This window comes from Bicyclus anynana, chromosome 2, assembly GCF_947172395.1.
Source record: "Bicyclus anynana chromosome 2, ilBicAnyn1.1, whole genome shotgun sequence".
Taxonomy (NCBI): Eukaryota; Metazoa; Arthropoda; class Insecta; order Lepidoptera; family Nymphalidae; genus Bicyclus; species Bicyclus anynana.
Genome location: NC_069084.1, coordinates 895,974 through 915,485, shown reverse-complemented (window position 1 = coordinate 915,485; position 19,512 = coordinate 895,974). Strand labels below are relative to the sequence as shown.

The 19,512-nt window shown below is 36.1% G+C and overlaps 2 protein-coding genes and 1 non-coding gene across 3 annotated transcripts in view; all 3 read left to right on the top strand.

Annotated features, from left to right (window-relative positions):
- The window catches only part of LOC112047367 (facilitated trehalose transporter Tret1), an 80,493-nt gene extending 76,411 nt beyond the window's left edge, over positions 1–4,082 (top strand). Inside the window, exon 5 of the mRNA XM_024084478.2 lies at positions 938–4,082. Within this exon, the coding sequence (XP_023940246.1) occupies positions 938–1,969 (1,032 nt within the window). The 3' untranslated portion in view covers positions 1,970–4,082. The remainder of the gene's footprint in view (positions 1–937) is intronic.
- Positions 4,083–7,870: 3,788 nt separating this feature from the next.
- On the top strand, positions 7,871–7,942 carry Trnag-ucc (transfer RNA glycine (anticodon UCC)). The gene has a single exon. It is a non-coding gene; the product is annotated as a tRNA-Gly (tRNA).
- Positions 7,943–11,944: 4,002 nt separating this feature from the next.
- LOC112047390 (facilitated trehalose transporter Tret1-like) overlaps positions 11,945–19,512 on the top strand; it is a 41,325-nt gene continuing 33,757 nt past the window's right edge. Inside the window, exon 1 of the mRNA XM_024084507.2 lies at positions 11,945–12,227. The gene's annotated coding sequence lies outside the window, so the exon portion shown is untranslated. The remainder of the gene's footprint in view (positions 12,228–19,512) is intronic.

Genomic DNA, 19,512 nt, shown 5'->3' with positions numbered 1-19,512 from the left:
TTTATTTCGAGTAGACTTTGTTCACTATCACTTTGATATGTCAAACTATGTAGATTACGTTATAAAAGTACTTGTTTTACAATCATACCATGAAATAGATGATGTCAGTCACTTTCCCTCCATACATATGCATCGCTCTAACTCGGCTTTGTTCACTACACGTGACTCGGGACGCCCTTTGGATGCTTTCGTCACCTTTGTTATTGTGACAACTTCGGTTTCTAATATGGGGTTTGGGTAATTCGTCCTGACTTATGGTTAATAGGTCGTGAGTTTGAAAAACAGCTTTAATTTGTACTTTAAAAAACTGTGAAGTAGATGTGTTTTGTAAGGTTATTTTTGTGTATCTGTGGAAATTGCATTTTTCCGTAGAATCTAATTTTTTGCTACTTTTTTGCGGCTCAGGATCGTGATGGTTGGAAATACCTACAAAAGACCTATGTCCTGCAGTTGACATCCATCGACTTATATGATGATGATGATGATTGCTATTTGTGTATAAAGATAAACATCATCACTTTGTTATCAAATTGAGATAATAATTATTATCAATCACTAACATTTCTTTTTCTTATAACCAATTCAAAATAAATAATTAATTCTGCGATAAGGTATCTCCATAAATTAGTTTCAAGATTACCGCGTAAAATGATAACTTTAAAATGAATCGCGTAATCGCTTCAACGCTTTAAAATAACACTTTCTTTACAATAACAACACTTCGTCTACACGGACTGTTGTATTAAAATCGCATCGTGATAGAAAACGTGTGCCTACTACGATATTGAATTTCCTCTTTGGCAACATTTTGTCCAAATTATGATTTGGCTGGCACCCAAAAATATTAATTTATTTGCAAATCAACATTAACTTTGACGTTAGTGTTCCAACACAATTAAAATATGAATCACTAATTTTTATTTTCTCTTATCCACAGGTCTACGTAACAGAAATAGCGGTGCCAGAAATACGAGGATGTCTCAGTTCAGTATTGAAGATTTTAAGCCAAATCGGCATCCTTATCTCTTTCTCCCTCGGAGCCTACTTAAACTGGCATCAGCTAGCTTTAGTAGTTGCTGCTGCTCCAGTTTTACTCTTCCTGGCTCTTCTATTTATCCCCGAAACGCCGTCTTCTCTTCTTCTTCGAGGAAAAGAAGAAGAAGCAGCAGATTCGCTTCAGTGGCTCCGCGGACCCGATGCTGATATCCGACAAGAACTAGCGACGATCAGAACGAATATTCTAGCGAGTAAGCATTACAATGAAGGACAAACGGGCAAGTTGAAAGCTCTTCTATCTAAAAGACTAACTCGACCAGTGTTGATCACATGTGGACTAATGTTCTTCCAAAGATTTACTGGAGCACACGTTTTTAACTTCTACGCTGTGCCAATGTTCAAGAAGACATTCCGAATGATGAATCCTCACGGAGGAGCGATTGCAACAAGCGTCGTACAGCTCCTAGCTTCGTGTTTATCCGGAATGCTAATAGATCATGTCGGTAGGCTACCCTTGCTCATGATAAGTGGTGTTATGATGTCCATAGCTTTAGCCGGTTTTGGTTCCTATGCGTATTACGAGGACGTATTCAGAAATTCCACGGATTTGACTCAAGTTGAGCCGGGGTCGTACGACTGGATTCCTTTACTTTGCGTTTTGACGTTTACGATAGCTTTCTCTCTTGGCATTAGTCCTATATCATCTTTATTGATTGGAGAACTATTCCCTCTAGAATATAGAAGTACTGGCAGTGCACTGGCGACGAGTTTTAGTCATCTGTGCGGTTTCGTTAACGTCAAAACTGCAGCAGATTTCCAAGATCATATCGGCTTGTATGGTTTATTCTGGTTGTACGCTGGCATTTCTGTTCTATGCCTCCTCTTCGTCGTTCTTTTTGTGCCCGAAACAAAAGGAAGAGAAATTGACGAGATGGACCCAAAATACGTAGAGTCTTTGTGTATAAACCGATAGTATTAAAGTCTTGCAACTTGTGGTTGCAAATATAGACTGATTTGCCTTGTAGATAGTTGAGAGGTGTGTTTAGAAAGTGCACAAATTAAAAGTGTCGCTTGGAGAAGTGACATGGAGCCAGAAATGAAGCCCTTACCCAGTATTACTTGTTAGAATAATATATTTTAAGATTTTTTTATCAGTGCCTTACGTACACGTGTTTATGTAGATAGTACCTACATCACAAGTCCTTATAGTATTAAATTAATTATTACTGTATTAATGTAGATTAAAGTTCCTTAAAATTTATTTAACAACGACGCTTATTTATATTGAAACTGAAAATCAAACAAAATTCAATGACATTTTATCTTATGATGAAAGAGATCTGCACATTAGCTTCTCATTTTTTAGCCTATATATTCATTTATCGCTCTAAAATCTTTATGCCAAATACAACGAAAATAACAAAGTTTTTTATAATTCAGTTCTTATTCTAATAATTAAAAAATATATATTATTGTACATATAGATACGAGTAAGTTCATATTGTTATATTAAGATAAGTGAAAATTCTTCCCAATGTCTTCGAAACTTTGTATGCTATTTATTCCACTTTTGGATACAAAAAGTTAATAGAAATGTGATGAATATTTTTACAGTATTGATGAATTATTTCGAGTAGATTTTAATAGATTAGTGTGATACATTTAATAAGTGTTGTTTTGTGACGTGTTTATGTATCGTTATTAGCAGATAATACGGCGTTTTTATTTTTTATCAAATCGGGAATTACGTAATTTTAGTGGATTAATTGTCAAATTACGTAATAATATATCACACTTTAATTGGTTTCTATAGACTTGTTTGCTAAAACATTCGTAGGCTACATAAAAATTTACGTCGATTATTATCTGCCGATTCGAATATACAAAGTTGTATTAGATGTGATGTTTCAAATGTATCAATCGTGAAAATGTATATTGTATTAGAAATGTATGTGATATTACGTAAAACTTAATAACAAAACTTATGTAGCCAAAATATATATCTGTTACATTTGGTTTGGAGTACGCTAAGAGTTTTTGTGGCGAAAGTTGAAACTGTGGTGAATAACTATAGAATAATTAACAATTGCTATCGTTTTCAGCATACGAATAACGCTAAATCTACCTATTTACATTATGCTTGCTATATAGCAATACGTAAAGTCGTACACAAATGTGACTGAAAATACCATTTTGATTTTAGTAGAGAAACACAAGAATAATGTTTGAAGGTATTGAGAGGCCGGGTAAAAATTATTTTTTTAGATATATTAGTTCAAATGTACATATTTAACTGCACAAAACTTAGCCGATATTGATGCGATGTTCGCAAGAATATACTCATAGTTTTGTAATACAGGGCCTGTACTCGTATAAAGTGTAGTTGAATTAAAAAGAAATGGTGCTAAACTGGTGCCTTCGATACGTATAAACAAATAATGTATAAATTTGCCCAATCTAGCTGTTCAGACGATACAATTAGTTATATAATAATAAATTAACAAAATAAAAAAAATTCAAATCGATAAAACAAAATTAAATATGAAATTATAAAATAAAATTAAGCTCGTTCTTCAAACACGAAATTCAAGTTTATTCCCTCTTTGTACGAAAAGAAAGTTGTTGAAACGATTATTTCTGTTATTATTTTATTGTTACTTTATTTAATTTATTTACAGTAAAGTATTTTTTTGTAAAAATAACTTATTAAATGCTCGATAGCCTCATTCTTGAACATTGCCATTCTGAATATTTTATATACTTTACTGGTTTTAGATATTTAGCAGGTTATCTATACCTATTTTAAATTTAGATATGAGACGCTGTTACCTGCTAATGGATCTTTACAGCTAGTTTGAGCACATTTTAATATGAAATTGTTATATTTTCGATGTTGTATATAAAATAATTATATTTAGTTGTAAGTTTGTACATAATATAGATATTTATGTAATCGTTTTACAAAATTTTGCCATATTATATATCGATCGGTATACTCTGTGTACTGTATAGTGTATGTTGTCAATTGTACTTAAAAAGTAGATGATTTTAAGTGTTTTAATAAAATGTTTTCAAACATAATTTATCTTTGTCTTAATTGAAGCCTTGCGTAATTGGAGCTTCGGAATATTTTGCTTTTCTTTCTTTCATTAAATTATTATCAGTAGTAGACCAGAAGTTGGGAAATTGTTGGTGTTCCATTCCCGTGATTTTGGGAGCACCGGTCATTATAATTAATATTTGATGGTGACCGTTGCCAAGACAAACTTTTTTTTAATATTTTTTTTACAAGTTAGCCCTTGGCTACGTTTTTACCTGACGGTAAGTAATGAAGCAATCTACGATGAAAGCGGGCTAACTTGTTAGGAGGAGGACAAAAATCCACATCCTTTCGGTTTCTACACGGCATCGTACCGGTACGTTTGGCGGTACGCCTTTGCCGGTAAGGTGGTTAGCCGTGTCAGAAACCTTCCACCTGTCAAATCTTGACAAATTAAGAATACATCAATCGGCACAGCCAGGGATCGAACCCTCCGTCTCGTAAATCCGCGTAATGCCACAGAGGCAAACAACCTGGAATCGAGCAGCGTGGTTGGTGTAAGCTTCAAATCACTCTCCAATAGATACAGATGGACTATAGAAAACTAAGCAAATAAAAAATCATACAGTAGCCCGATTTAGGAGTCGAACCCATGACCTCACATATAAATAAGGGCAACCGCTTCAGAGAGGCTTTTGAAATACATTGAAATTCAACTATTTGTCCATCCATCTATACGTAAGTCACTACTTTATCTTCCTTTATATTTGGATACACTGTCCTTTGAGTCAAGTGTTGTGAATAATTTAACCATTAAGTTAGGGAGTTTTAGTACTTGCAAATAGCAGTTTAACACGTTAGGAAATTCTGGACTAGAATGTTAAAATCACCTGCAGTAATACTGGAACTCTAAAAATAATTTAATATTATCATCTACTTTTACTGTAAAATATAACTCTTTATCTTTCCGGAACTTTGCATTCGTGTACATTTAGACTTAAAATAAGTTTTAATAGAAATTAAAAAAATATAAAATACTGCCAGTTGATTGCGCCTAGAAACTTTATAATAGCAATTTTACTCAAAGACAATATAGTAATCGTAAAATTTTAAGGAGTTAATTTCTTAACTACACACTTATTCTTAAAGCAATTAAATAACCAAAAGTTTAAATCTGACAATTAAACTAGCAGTACTAAAAGGAAAAAGAAGTAAAAGAATTTTCTGTCTGGTTTTACTCCTGAATCTCCGGAAGAACTAAGCGGTATCTTTAATGTGGATGTTACGTGTAGATTTGACTATTTTACAGCAAAGAGACTTTGTTTTATGGATAACAATACGCAAAAATGAAACAGAAGAGTTGGTTCATTTATCGCGCAAAGGCTGGCTGTCCAACGTGGAAATGGGTGTGTTCCTCGCATGCCCTTGGAAGGTTTGCTCTGTTTATATGTGATGGTCACTTACCATCAGATGGGACATCTGCTTGATCCGTCAATTATTAAAAACAAAATAGAAAAACAAACAAATATTTGACGGCCTCGGTGGCGACTGGCGCAGTAGTATTGGCGGTGAATTTACAAGACGGAGGTCCTGGGTTCTATACCCGGCTGGGCCGATTGAGGTTTTTTTAATTGGCTAGTTACCGCCAAGCGCCAAGAAATTTAGCGTTCCAGTACGATGTCGATTAGAAATCGAAAGGCGGGTGTGGATTTTCATCCTCCTCCTAACAAGTTAGCCCGCTTCCATATTAGACTGCATCATCACTTACCATCAGGTGAGATTGTAGTCAAGGGCTAACTTGTAAAGAATGAAATAAAATAAATAAACATAATTTCGCAGATATAGCACACTACTCGCAGAAGAGAAAATTGAAATTGTTATTCATTATAGCGTTGCACCTATTTTCGCGATGCAAAAGTCATCGAAGGAGGGACGCTTTTCCAGTTAACGAGTGGAAAACGTCCGGCGCCTCCGGGCTGCTGCACTCGACGCTGTCAATATGACAGCTCTACACCATATTATATATTGAACGATGTATCTGATGATAATAACGCCAAAAGCTCCGCTAAAACCGGACTCATTACTGGGAGGTTGTGGTTCTATCTGCGTTCGGTTCGCCCGCTGAGCTATGTCGTACGCACTCCAAGCACAGTTTTTCCGACTAATTGGAGGGGAATGGAAGTATTGGTCATATTTTAAAAGGAAATTTAAAATAGTTCTTTAATAAATATTCTTTTTGCTTCTTCTTGATTTAGAATGTGCTTCCAAACAATTAGGCATTCCGGTGCAAAGCATAGCCAAGAGTTGTTTTTATTATGAAATAAGGGTCGCCCTTGACCACACTTTCACCTGGTGGTAAGTGGCGTGCTGGCTTAGAAGATTCCTATTCACTATAATCTTATTGATGCCTATCATTCTTGTAAATTCTTCAATTATTGTCTTAAAGATGTAGAGATTGGATAAGTGTATTACACCAATATTTGGTGTAATACTTATTCAATGCGTGACTTATAGTGTTTTTCAGATAGAATGGTACGGGTACGGTGACAGTTCGTTTCACTCTTTAAAGTTTGCCGCTATTTACTATAATAGTACGTATTATGAACGCCATAAGGCAACTGTCGCATGCTATATGTACACTAGTGACAGAGTACGAACGACGAAGCACGTAAGTAGCGCGTTTTCCTTGTATGCCCCGGTCCTATTTTTTATCGGGCTATCGGATTCTTCCTGAGTGAAAAATTGAGCATATGACCAGTTTTAATCTATCCCTTAAGGGGTATAGAATATAATATTTACTTTACTTTTGGCACATATTTCGTTGGTATAGATTTACTTTAATTTTGGCACTCTTTTGTCGCCCGTTAACAAAACAGTTTTCCCTTCTGTAGTAGGCTAAAAGTGTCTAAAGACAAATCCGTCACAATAAACCTCATTGCAGTGAAAACGAATCGATTGAAAGCATTACAGCTGACGAGATGAGACGGCGATACACAACATGAGGTGCGGGAGAGAGACCACACGAGTTGGCAATGTTATCGCACCGGAGATGCACTGATCCGCAGTTGATTTTGATAAAGTTCAGTCCTTTTGTATAGTTTTTCGTGTTGCTAGGGAGTGGCAAACGCAAGGCAGAGCAAGGCTCTGTGCATAAGCAGTGGATTTCAGTTGGGTTGAATGCTTTGCTTTATAAATCAGAAGTCCTGGGTTTGATTAGTTATTTCAATTTATTTTACATTTTTATACCTTTAATTAAACTATTATTTTGACGACCTCCTTGGCGCAGTGGTATGCGCGGTGGATTTACAAAACTGAGGTCCTGGGTTCGATTCAATATTTTCTTAATTTGGTCAGGTCTGGCTGGTGGGAGGCTTCGGCCGTGGCTAGTTACCCGGTACGTCTTTGCCGGTAGGGTACCGGCAAAGACGTACCGCCAAGCGATTTAGCGTTCCGGTACGATGCCGTGTAGAAACCAAAAGGGGTGTGGATTTTCATCCTCCTCCTAACAAGTTAGCCCGCTACGATCACTTACCTTCAGGTGAGATTGTAGTCAAGGGCTAACTTGTAAAGAATAATAAAAAAGAAAAATATTATTATTATATCAATAACGGTGTCCAGCGAAAGATCTGGACCTCTATAACATTATCGTACATACTTACCTTTGGTAGAAGCATGGAAGCAAAAAAATCAACTATTATGAAAAGGCAAAGGTCAGGGCCACACATGCTTTTTTGCTCTACAAAATAATGTTTACACAGTTGGAACTATTGTTACCCATCATAATTTATTGATCATAAAATTTACTTATTTTATTTTTCATTACATTGCATCATGGCGTTGGTGGTGTAATGGTCAGCATAGTTGCCTTCCAAGCAGTTGATCCGGGTTCGATTCCCGGCCAACGCATATTTTTTTCATATAATTATTTACCAAATTCTAGCTATTTCGTTCTTTCATTTGGTTATAGGTATTTATTACCTTTATTTATTTATTAGCTTTATTTTCAGTGTTTGAAATGAAAAATCCATGTAACGGATTTTCCAAAAAATCTTATGCTTAAGAAAATATATTATCATCATTATCAACCCTTTTTTATTTCGATGTTTTCCTTCACCGTTTGTGACACGTGATATTAAATTTCTTAAAATGCACACAACTGAAAAGTTGGAGGTGCATGCCCCGGACTGTATTCGGCTAGGTAAAGTTAGTGAGGTTGTAGGAGTAATCTCTGGAACTACTGATAGAAAGTTATATCATCATTGAGTAACATGAGCTACACTGTATCCCCGTATTCTAACTACGCGTGTGAAACCGCGGGGTATTTGCTACTTTAAAATGTTATAAAAATCTCGTGCCACGGTGTTTATGTTTGTATTCCTCCGAAACGGCGAGACCAATTTTAATGTTTTTTTGTACATTTGGTAGAAAATATGAGAATAAGTAGTAGTAGTAGAGAGAATAGTATTCTTTACAATTGACCATTGACTGGCCATTGACTACAATCTCACCTGATGGTAAGTGATAATGCAATCTAAGATGGACGCGGGATAACTAGATAGGAGTAGGATGAAAATCTACACTCTTTTGGTCTCTAGATATCGTACCGGTACGCTCAATCGCTTGGCGATTTTACGTCATTGTCTGTATGGTGGCAGCTAGCCACGACCTAAGCCACCAGCCAGATCTGCACCAATTAGGAAAACCTCAATCAGTCCGGCCGGGGATCGAACCCAATACCTCCTTCTAGTATACCCACCGCGCATACCACTGCGTCACGGAGTTCTCAAAACTATCGTGGTCTTCTACTATTTTTATTTAAAAAATCTATACTAATATTATAAAGCTGAAAAGTTTGTTTGTTTGTTTGATTGAACGCGCTAATCTCAAGAACTACTGGTCCGATTTGAAAAGTTCTTTCAGTGTTAGATAGCCCATTTATCGAGGAATTCTATATGCTACATATTATCCCCATATTCTTACGGGAACGGGAACTACGTGGGTGAAACCTCGTGGCGTCAGCTAGTATTGTATTTGCCGGGTCGATTAGTCCCTCCCAATATAACAAAGTATGTAATCATCAGCCTACATTAGGCCCAGTTCGTTAGTGGCCGACTGACCTTCGATATCCATTAACGACCCTACACGGAAATTGATTGATTATGTATAAAAGGGATTATGGTAATATACAGGGTGCTCGATTACATTTGAAAGCTTATTTCGTATTTATAGAGAACTAGCTTATACCTTGTTACCTAAATACCTAGATAACTAGATACTATTCGTCTACATAAAATTACGTTTTCCACTTTTTCTTAATTCACACAGTAGTTTTTGCGTGAAAGAGTTCATACCCTCATTACAATCAGTTTTTCGCAAGAACTATGGTTTCTTTCGGGAAAACTTATGTGTTAATCTAGACGTGAATTTTTCGGGGTAAAGCAGCTTCTCTGATATCTTTATTTTAAATTTCAGCCAAATCGGCTTAATAGTTGCGGCGTTAAAGAGTAACAAACATACATACAAACATCCATACTAACCTTCGCGTTTATAATATTAGTAGGATTTTGCGTTAATTTTACCATTATTAAAATAATATATTCTTCATTAGTACAGTGGTTACTTTAAGGGGTACGGATCATAAGGTTCCAGTTAATGTTAAGGTTTGGTTTAATCTATACTATATAATATTATAAAGTTGAAGAGTTTGTTCGTTTGTTTGTTTGTTTGATTGAACTTGCTAATCTCAGGAACTACTGGTCCAATTTGAAAAATTCTTTCAGTGTTAGATAGCCCATTTATCGAGGAAGGCTATAGGATACATTTTATCCCGTATTCCTACGGGAACGGGAACCACGCGGGTGAAACCGCGCGGCGTCTACTAGTTCAACATAGTCGTCGGCATAAGCTTGAATTATTAACGAACTCCGTGGCGCAGTGGTATGTGTGGTTGATTTGCAAGACGGAGGTTCTGGGTTTAATCCCGGCTGGGCCGATTGAGGTTTTCTTAATTGGTCCAGGTATACCTGGTAGCCAGTTACCACCCTACCGGCAAAGACATACCGCCAAGCGATTTAGCGTTCCAGTATGATGACGTGTAGAAACCGAAAGGGATGTGGATTTTCCTCTTCCTCCTAATAAGTTAGCCCGCTTCCATTTTAGACTGCATCATCACTTTCCATCTGGTTAGATTGTAGACAAGGGTTAACTTGTAAAGAATAAAAATAATAATATAAAACAAACAATTTGCTCTCATTGGAAAGCACAGAGCAGCTACACCAGAGCTTATTTATAAGGAAATGTAATTTAGCCCTCACGCTTCATACCCGGGTCACGGTATATCGGCGTATTCATAACAATCATAACCACCAGTAATAATAACATCCGTGCTCGCTACCTTGCGCCTACTGCTCGGTGCTCCTACCGGCTGCCACAGAGCAGGCGTGTCGTAGAGGTTGTACATTTTCAGAGCCTAGATTAATACTAATGTTTTACTGTTATTGATGGTAAGCAATGATGAAGCCTTTGGTGGTACGCGCTTATCAAGAAGATGGCTATTCACTCTTCACTTAAAGATACCGACATTGTAGGAGGTAAAGAAAACATGAGCTGGCAGCTATTCTGTATCTTTGCAATGCGTAAAAGAAATTACTAGTTTTCATTACTATTTCAGATTCATGTAAAAAAGTTATAATATGCGCAGTGGCGTGCATTTAATAGATTTAAAAATGCACTGGATACCCTAAGGACAAACCTGTGTTGGACCACAGAGTATATAATTAGACAATAAATTTCCAATTTTTTGACCGACTTCAAAAAGGAGGAGGTTCTCAGCACACACACTAATTAAAAACATTATGCACGCTATTGAATATGTGTAATTTTTTGATATTAGACTGAATTAGTTCTCGCAAAGGCTCATCGTGTAGTGCAAGCAATAAGTAGCCTTTAACTGCATTAACCATCGAAATCGAACATAGATATTTGTTTAACTTGTCTTTTTGATGTGACAACGTCTTATAATTCGATGGAGCCGGCTGCACACTCGGAAAAAGATGACGTCATGCGCCGTTCCCTCGCTAGGGTTGCCAACTTTTTTTACAAGAAATAATGTATATTCTGCTCTATGAAGGTATTATTAAACAGTATTTTACAAAAACGAACATTTTCTTTTGAAAATGCAACCATTCTTTCAGTATTTTTAGACCTTGTCACGTTCAACTATCGTCAGTAAACTGACTTTACAGACAATCAATTTTTTTTTATCAAGCAATGTTTGGCTTCACACACACGTTTGATTTGACGAAAAGTTTGATCGTCAACGCTCGCCTTAACACTTTATTCACACTTGTACGCGTATGTGTTGTTTACTTTATCTATATCTTCGTTAAAATAATCATGATGGTAATACCCATACTAATATTATAAATGTGAAAGTGTGTGTGTCTGTTTGTTTTTCCGTCTTTCACGGCAAAACGGAGCGACGAATTGACGAATTTTTTTGAGTGGAGATAGTTGAAAGGGTGGAGAGTGACAACGTAAGTAAGCTACCTTTGTCTCTTTACTTCCCGAAAATGGGGGGTGAAAGTTTGTATAAAGCATTCCAGAATTTTCAAGGTAGAAAGTTAAAAAATGGCATGCAGAGTATTTGTGACTATTTTAGGATAGGGTAGGAGTAAGAAGTCAAAGCAAAGCTTGACCGGGTCCACTGGAACCTATACAACTGTTAGATTTCGCATGTTGCCAATGTTTGTGACTTAATGTTATATAAGGTGAAAATTACTTTAAGATAAGCTAACAATTTTTATACAACAGCATACTCTATGCCACCCCATTTAAGATGTAAACACATAAGTATAGAGTGAGCCTCCCCCTGCGGGTGGTTGAATCCAGTCGACGCGGCGCAACGCCGCCAGACGGTCGCGAGGGGTGAATCACGCCAAATTCGAAAAAAAAAAACAATTTTCACTTTTTTTCCACCCCCCAAATTAATTACATATGAATAAATTATAAAAAAAAAACAAAAAAGTCTCTGTTGAAAACTACCTAATTAGTCTATGTTTTTTCGTAAATATAACAATATTTCGGAGTAACAAAATTATTTTTCAAAAAAAAAAAGAAAAATGGTGGCGTGATACAGTGTTTTTGAGTGAAAAATAGTCAATTTGTGTTGCCTTGGATGAGAGTGGATCAAGTAAGTAAGTTAGTTTCCAGTTATTGATTGTTTTGCGTTATAGGTCCCACTGGATTTTTGGGCCTAGATGACAATGCTGCATTCTGTCGTCAATGGTAACTTCATCCAATTTGAATTTTAGATTAAATTATGCAATTGGTATTTGGCAAATATGTTTGGTAGGTACGGTACTTAAGTATGTTATGATAATTTTCAAAAAATAAAATTTTTGGTTTTGCGATTTATTTATTTATTATATTTGGCGAATCTGCACATGATATTAGGTTACCTTATATAAGATAATACTTTACACCCCCAAATCCAAAATATTTAAAAAAGTACATCTCAAAACTAAAATTATCAAATTTTTTTATGGGATCTAACTGTGACCCTATTCTTTGATAAAAAAGCTTGCTAATTATTTTGAAAAAATCCTATGAGAAATACATAAAGTTTGAATTATCTCAAATAACTTGAAAACAATTTATTTTGAAAGTACAAAAAATATGTTTGAATGCTCTTAAATATGTTAATTAAATGAAATAAAATCTGAAAGAGCTTGATATTTTATTTTTTATTTGTTACATTTATCGATGCAGTTTGCCAATTTTTTTTATATTTTCCATCTTGCCCCCAAAAGTGCTCCCTATATGCAAATTATTCATGTACGCCAAACCTGGCAACTTATTTGGTCCAGAAAATGTGGTGAAAATTTACTGTGACAGACCGACACACGATTTATTCTACAAGGGTTCACGTGCGTTTGGAAATACATACACATAGATAGAGTTCGATCTTTTTATTGAAAGTACCTATTAAAAGTTATTAGAACATATATTCGGTAATGGAAAATTTTGCCAGAAAGGTATATCTAAGAATTTGTTGTTCTTTTTGTAGTATCCTCCCACATAAAATTCCTTTTCTTTTTTCATTGTATAGCAACGGCCCAGCTACTAGGAAAAACAGAAACTAGCAGAACCTCGCCGTTTCAGCTTCGTAATTCCCATTTCCATGGCAATAAAGAGATAAAACATAATTTTTGATATTCCCTGATACTAAAGCTTTCTATTGGTGAAAAAAATAGTCATTCATTATTTTATTCATTCTTGTCACACCACACATCCATCTCAACATACGCATTTCGTTCACATGCATTCTTCTACTATCCGCCCTTTTACCGCCCAACATTCTGATCCATCATCATCATCATCATATCAGCCGATGGACGTCCACTGCAGGACATAGGCCTTTTGTTGTTTGTGACTTCCAAACATCACGATACTGAGCCACCTGCATCCAGCGAATCCCTGCGACTCGCTTGATGTCGTCAGTCCACCTGGTGGGGGGTCGGCCCACACTGCGCTGACTAGTGCGAGGTCGCCATTCCAGCACTTTGGGACCCCAACGTCCATCGGCTCTTCGAACTATGTGCCCTGCCCATTGCCACTTCAGCTTCGCAACTCGTTGAGCTATGTCGGTGACTTTGGTTCTTCTGCGGATCTCCTCATTTCTGATTCGATCACGCAGAGATACTCCTAACATAGCTCGTTCCATCGCCCTCTGTGTGACTCTGATCCATACAGGACTATAACTCTTACCGCCTTTTAAAATCATCATCATTCTTTGTAATATTCATCATCTATACTAATATTATAAAACTGAAGAGTTTGTTTGTTTGCTTGAACGCGCTAATCTCAGAAACTAGGTCCGATTCGAAAAATTCTTTCAGTGTTAGATAGCCCATTTATCGAGAAAGGCTGTAGGCTATTTTTTTTCCCCGTGTTCCTACGAAAACGGGAATCACGCGGGTGAAACCGCGCGGCGTTAGCTAGTCATTACATAATATAATTAATTCTACTTCTCCCACATTAATGCCACGTAACGGGATTGGTATCTCAAGAGATTTAGAGCCTTTTATACTTGTCTTTTTTCCTTTCATGGAAAGTTACTCGGCTGGCGGCTTTATAATAATTAAGAATATTCAGCTGGCTTTGTTTCGTATTTCTTCATAAACCTGAGCACGTCGGAAATCCTTGTAACTATATTTTGTTCCAAGCGAGGTAATCTCAGGGCTGACCGAGCTTAGTTGGCTGTGATCTTTGGAAAATTGTTACTTTTTCATACAAGATCTACTTATGATGAGATGATGGCATTACATCTTGTACATATTTAAGGTATCACCGACTCAATATAATTAAGTAGTTTTAATAAGTTTTGTGGTGGTGATTATCATCATTATCATCATCATATCAGCCGATGGACGTCCACTGCAGGACATAGGCCTTTTGTAGGGACTTCCAAACATCACGATCCTAAGCCACCTACATGCAGGTGGTGATTAAACTTAAACAAAGCAAAAAGTGATTGACTTTAAAACCTGCAAACATTTCGATTCAACACCAGAGGTCCTTGATTCGACCCCGTCCTCTGTACCTACCTACCAATATTCCCACTCCCACTTATAAGACATCTTTGGGGCTAACTTATGAGAAACGGGAATATCATCATCATCATCATCATCATCATCATCATCATCATCATTAATAATCCATATTTGGTTTCCTGTTGAGCATGAGTCTTCTCTCAGAATAGGAGTTAGGCTAATAACTAATGCGGATTGGAAAACTACACACCTAAATAATTAGGAAAATTCTCAGGTATCTTCACCGTTTGAGACACAGGAGTATTGGTCATGAATAATAATGGCAAATGTTATTTACTAAGCGAAACAAAATGCTCCTCAAGTACTCGTTGAAAAAATCTGTATAATTTGCTGCCGTTCATAAAATGATATTCTTCTAACTTTCGTAGGTATCAAAGTCCAATAAGAACACTACGTAAATATACACTACATCACTATTATTAATTCCAGCCAGTAAAATGACAAGTGCAACTGTCACTGAAATGTCATTTTACTAAAAAATAACTCCTCCAAGTATTCGTTAAAAAAACCCGTACAATTCGCAGTCAAAGCACTTGTATATCTTTAGAACAGCAGTATACTCTATAGATAGGTTAAGTAGGTAAGCTTTTTAAGATCAAAAGCGCTAACCTGCGGGGAATGTGGCAGTTGTGCAGACCCTTAGCCCTAATCGATTTCCGATATCTGCACGGTGGTGGAGCGGAACACAGATCGGCACAGCTTCCTCTGCGACTTGATAACAAACTGATGTGTTCGTAACATCTCTTTATTTATTTATTTTACTAATCAATAGGCAACATATGAACATATCAATTGTCTCGCTATGGCAAACATGTCAAGCGTCTAGGCGAACTAGCAATTAGGCTTTAGGCCAGTTTATACATGACGCCACGTGGTTTCATCTGCGTGGTTCCCGTTACCGTAAGAATTTGTGGATAATATGTAGCCTCTAGCCTTCATCGTTAAATGGGCTATCTAATACTGGAAGAATTTTTCAAATCGGACCAGTAGTTCCTGAGATTAGTGCGTACAAACAAACAAACTCTTTAGCTTTATAACTCAAACTGAAACACAGCATTACTGCTTGGCTAGCAATTTTTTGATAATATAGTTCTCCGTATCATTTGAGAAAAGTAAAAAATGTCAGTAATAGAATACTTAAGATAGATAATAATTTTAACTGTAACACTGTCTGAATAAAAGGCTTTTATTATTTTATTTTATTATTATTGTTATTGTTATTATTATTATATCATTTGAGAAATCGTGTTCACAGTCGGCAATCATATTTTCGAAAAATGCCGTTCATTAAATGAGGTTTTTCTGGCTATCGTTGGTATCAAAGTCCAATAAGTACACTACGTAAATATACCCTAGACTTTTTTATTAAATTCTATAGCATAACAACAAAAGGTTGGAAAATCATAAAACATCCGGATCGTTTGTTGATTCCATATTGAAAAATTGAGCAAACAAAAGGCTGAATATAACAAATGGACTGGCAATCAATCGTTGTATGAAAGAGCGGTGTTTTGATGAACAAATCGGCCCCATTCACACAATTCAATGGAGTTTGTACCTATCTGTGAATAATCAAATGTTTCACAATTGTATCTAAATCACCAGCATTTTCTTTCTCTTACTAATTAAAAATAAAAAAGAGTTTTAATCAATTTTTTATTCAATATTTACAATTTTTAAATCATTTGTTGTTTTACCATAGTTTCTGTTTCCGTGAGAATATGTGGTTAAAATATTGTCCCTGTGATAGAAGTGGTTTTATATACCCTACCCGCACCCTACCCCTACCCTAAAGACAGACGGACACACACAGTTCGTTCCAGCCGGGGATCGAACCCAGGACCTCCGTCAAGTAAATCCACCGCGCATACTACTGAGCCACGGAGGCCGTCAGCTACTTTCTGCTAACTTATGATATCAGTAAGAAGGCCGAACAGCGTGTGATGGGATTAGCGCGAGGCATTAATCAATTGGCAACGCCTGGCCATTAATACTACATTATTGACGTATTAATTGCTCCTGACAGCTCTCTGTAGGATTGATAGATGGAAATGTACTTTGCTGAAACATGAAATCTGGGACAAAAAGCTTAACCGTTGAGGAAATCTAATTAATGGTACATTCGATTAATCACCTCAGCCGGTTTGAATAGCGAAACTAGAAGATTCTATCCCAACTCCAACTTACCATATCTTCAGGACTCTAGAAGAGGGGATTTGGAATTTCCAACTACTACGCTGCTTCAGGTTGGCGGCCTTCGGATGATTGTGTACGACGATCATAACCAAAATCAAAGTTCATTTATTTTACAATACAAGCCAAACATTAGACCAACGAGGTACACAAGCCAAACATTAGACCAACGAGGTACACAAGCCAAACATTAGACCAACGAGGTACACAAGCCAAACATTAGACCAACGAGGTACACAAGCCAAACATTAGACCAACGAGGTACAAAAGCCAAACATTAGACCAACGAGGTACACAAGCCAAACATTAGACCAACGAGGTACACAAGCCAAACATTAGACCAACAAGGTACACACGCCAAACATTAGACCAACGAGGTACAAATGCCAAACATTAGACCAACGAGGTACACAAGCCAAACATTACACCAACGAGGTACACAAGCCAAACATTAGACCAACGAGGTACACAAGCCAAACATTAGACCAACGAGGTACAAATGCCAAACATTAGACCAACGAGGTACAAATGCCAAACATTAGACCAACGAGGACGTATATTTGATTGAATCACCGTTAAATTTTATTACACAAAGCAAAACGTTAAATTACCAAATGAATGTGTTGGCTAGACACGCAACCACCTGAAATAACCGCTAAATGCTAAAACCATTTATCAAACCCGTCCGCGGCCTTTCATAAAAAGATTTCTTTCATACAGTCTTCTTTGATGGGAGGATTTTCGACAAATTTCGCAACAATACTTCGAGTTATTATATTTTTCGTGAAAGATTAATTGAGATAAGTTGTTTATTTTCCGTTTCTGGAGAAGACTTTACTTGTTAAAATATTTCGTTTATTCAAAAATTTTTTATAAAGAATTCTCTTATAGTCCGTTTCATCAATCGTATATCATCAATGTCATAAATGACAGGCAACCCGTTTAAAATAGTATCCGTTTATACAGGGTGCTCGGAAGTATTTCCCATAGCTTTAAGGTGTTGACGAGTCCACTTAAAGAAGCCGAACTTTTCAACTAATATTTTATTACTATAAAATAAAAACTTTTTATGTTTTCATACAAACTAATTAAAATATTTTCGACTATCCATGTAATATATTATCTATCCTTGCATTCTAGAATAAGTAAAACTTGGCTATCTCATAATTATAAGAATGCGTTTAAGAGATTTTAAGATCTATTTACAAAAGAAACATTAAATTTAAAACACATGTTCCTTGAACATTTTTAATTAATCTTCGGTTAAGAATAATTAACCCCTAAGTTATAGGAAATACTCCCCAGCACCCTGTATAATATTATATTGGTTTACGTACATATTTATATTGGATTAAGGTATTTGCATGAAATACCTGAAACACAAGCGACACCTTTTGTAATGAATATCATTTATCAAAGTGAACCCGCTGAATGTAACGCCGGCGCCTTACGCTACGCCATCTATTACAATAAAGAATTTGCCCAAATTCTATACCAAACACTAACAAAAGGGTCTCCCACGGAGGTATTATGTAAGAAATTAATTACAAGATGCGAGTACGTACGTATACGAAAAAACTTTGGGTTATTACAAAAACTTTGGGTTATTGTTTTAGAATGTAATTTTTGGCTGAAAAAAAAAAACTACTTATAATATAAATATATTATATTACTTGTAATATAAACCAGTAGCTCCTGACATTAGCGTGGTCAACTAAACAAACAAACTATGCAGCTTTATAAGCTTTTATCTATATAAAAGCTAAAGGTATCTCGAAAACCTTTTATATAAGTTGAAATTTGTCAGGAATTATCATAATTGGTAGATGTCCACTAAGAAAGGATTTTGCGACAAGGCTGGATTAAGGAGGTCTAAGGCGAACGAAGTCGCGGGTGTCAGCTAAAATTAGTCTATTTTAATTTTGAATAAAAAAATACACTCTTTACAATAATAATAAGAAACCTTAAAATGTCTTAAATTGGATAATAAATCAGGATCCAATATTGTTTTCACCACACATAACATGACGCTGTAAATCAAAACAAATTCAATTATTGGAGGCAGACGTGGGCATCCTGTTCAGTAATCTGATCTGGATCGAGACGTATAACGAGATTTATATATCGAATACGTAAAAGGCACGAGTAAGAACGCTCCTTATATTTCAACTTTTACGTGGATTTTATTGGAATATAAAACTTGGCACATCAATCAGTACAATCCAATAAATTATATTTGATAACATCTTGCCAATTGATATATTGTTGATTCCCTCAAGCGCGTCAGATAACTCTAAATGTCATGCTATTGATTACCTCCACCGAGTATGAGCCATCGGTATTGGTGGGTACGCTTAGTGCAACCAAAAAAAATAACTTTAGATTTACTCAACACGCTCGTCACCTAAAAGTAAACATAATTTTGGCTGGTTCGGCTGTGGCTAGTTACCACTCTACCGACAAGCAATTTAGCGTTCCGGTACGATGTCGTGTAGAAACCAAAGGAGTGTGGATTTTCATCCTCCTTCTAATAAGTTAGCCCGCTTCCATCTTAGATTGCATCATCACTTACCAGCAGGTGAGATTGTAGTCAAGGGCTAACTTGTAAAGAATAAAAAAAAAAAGTTATGAGAAGGTTGTTATGTTGCGTTTCAAAAAGAGTTTCAAAAA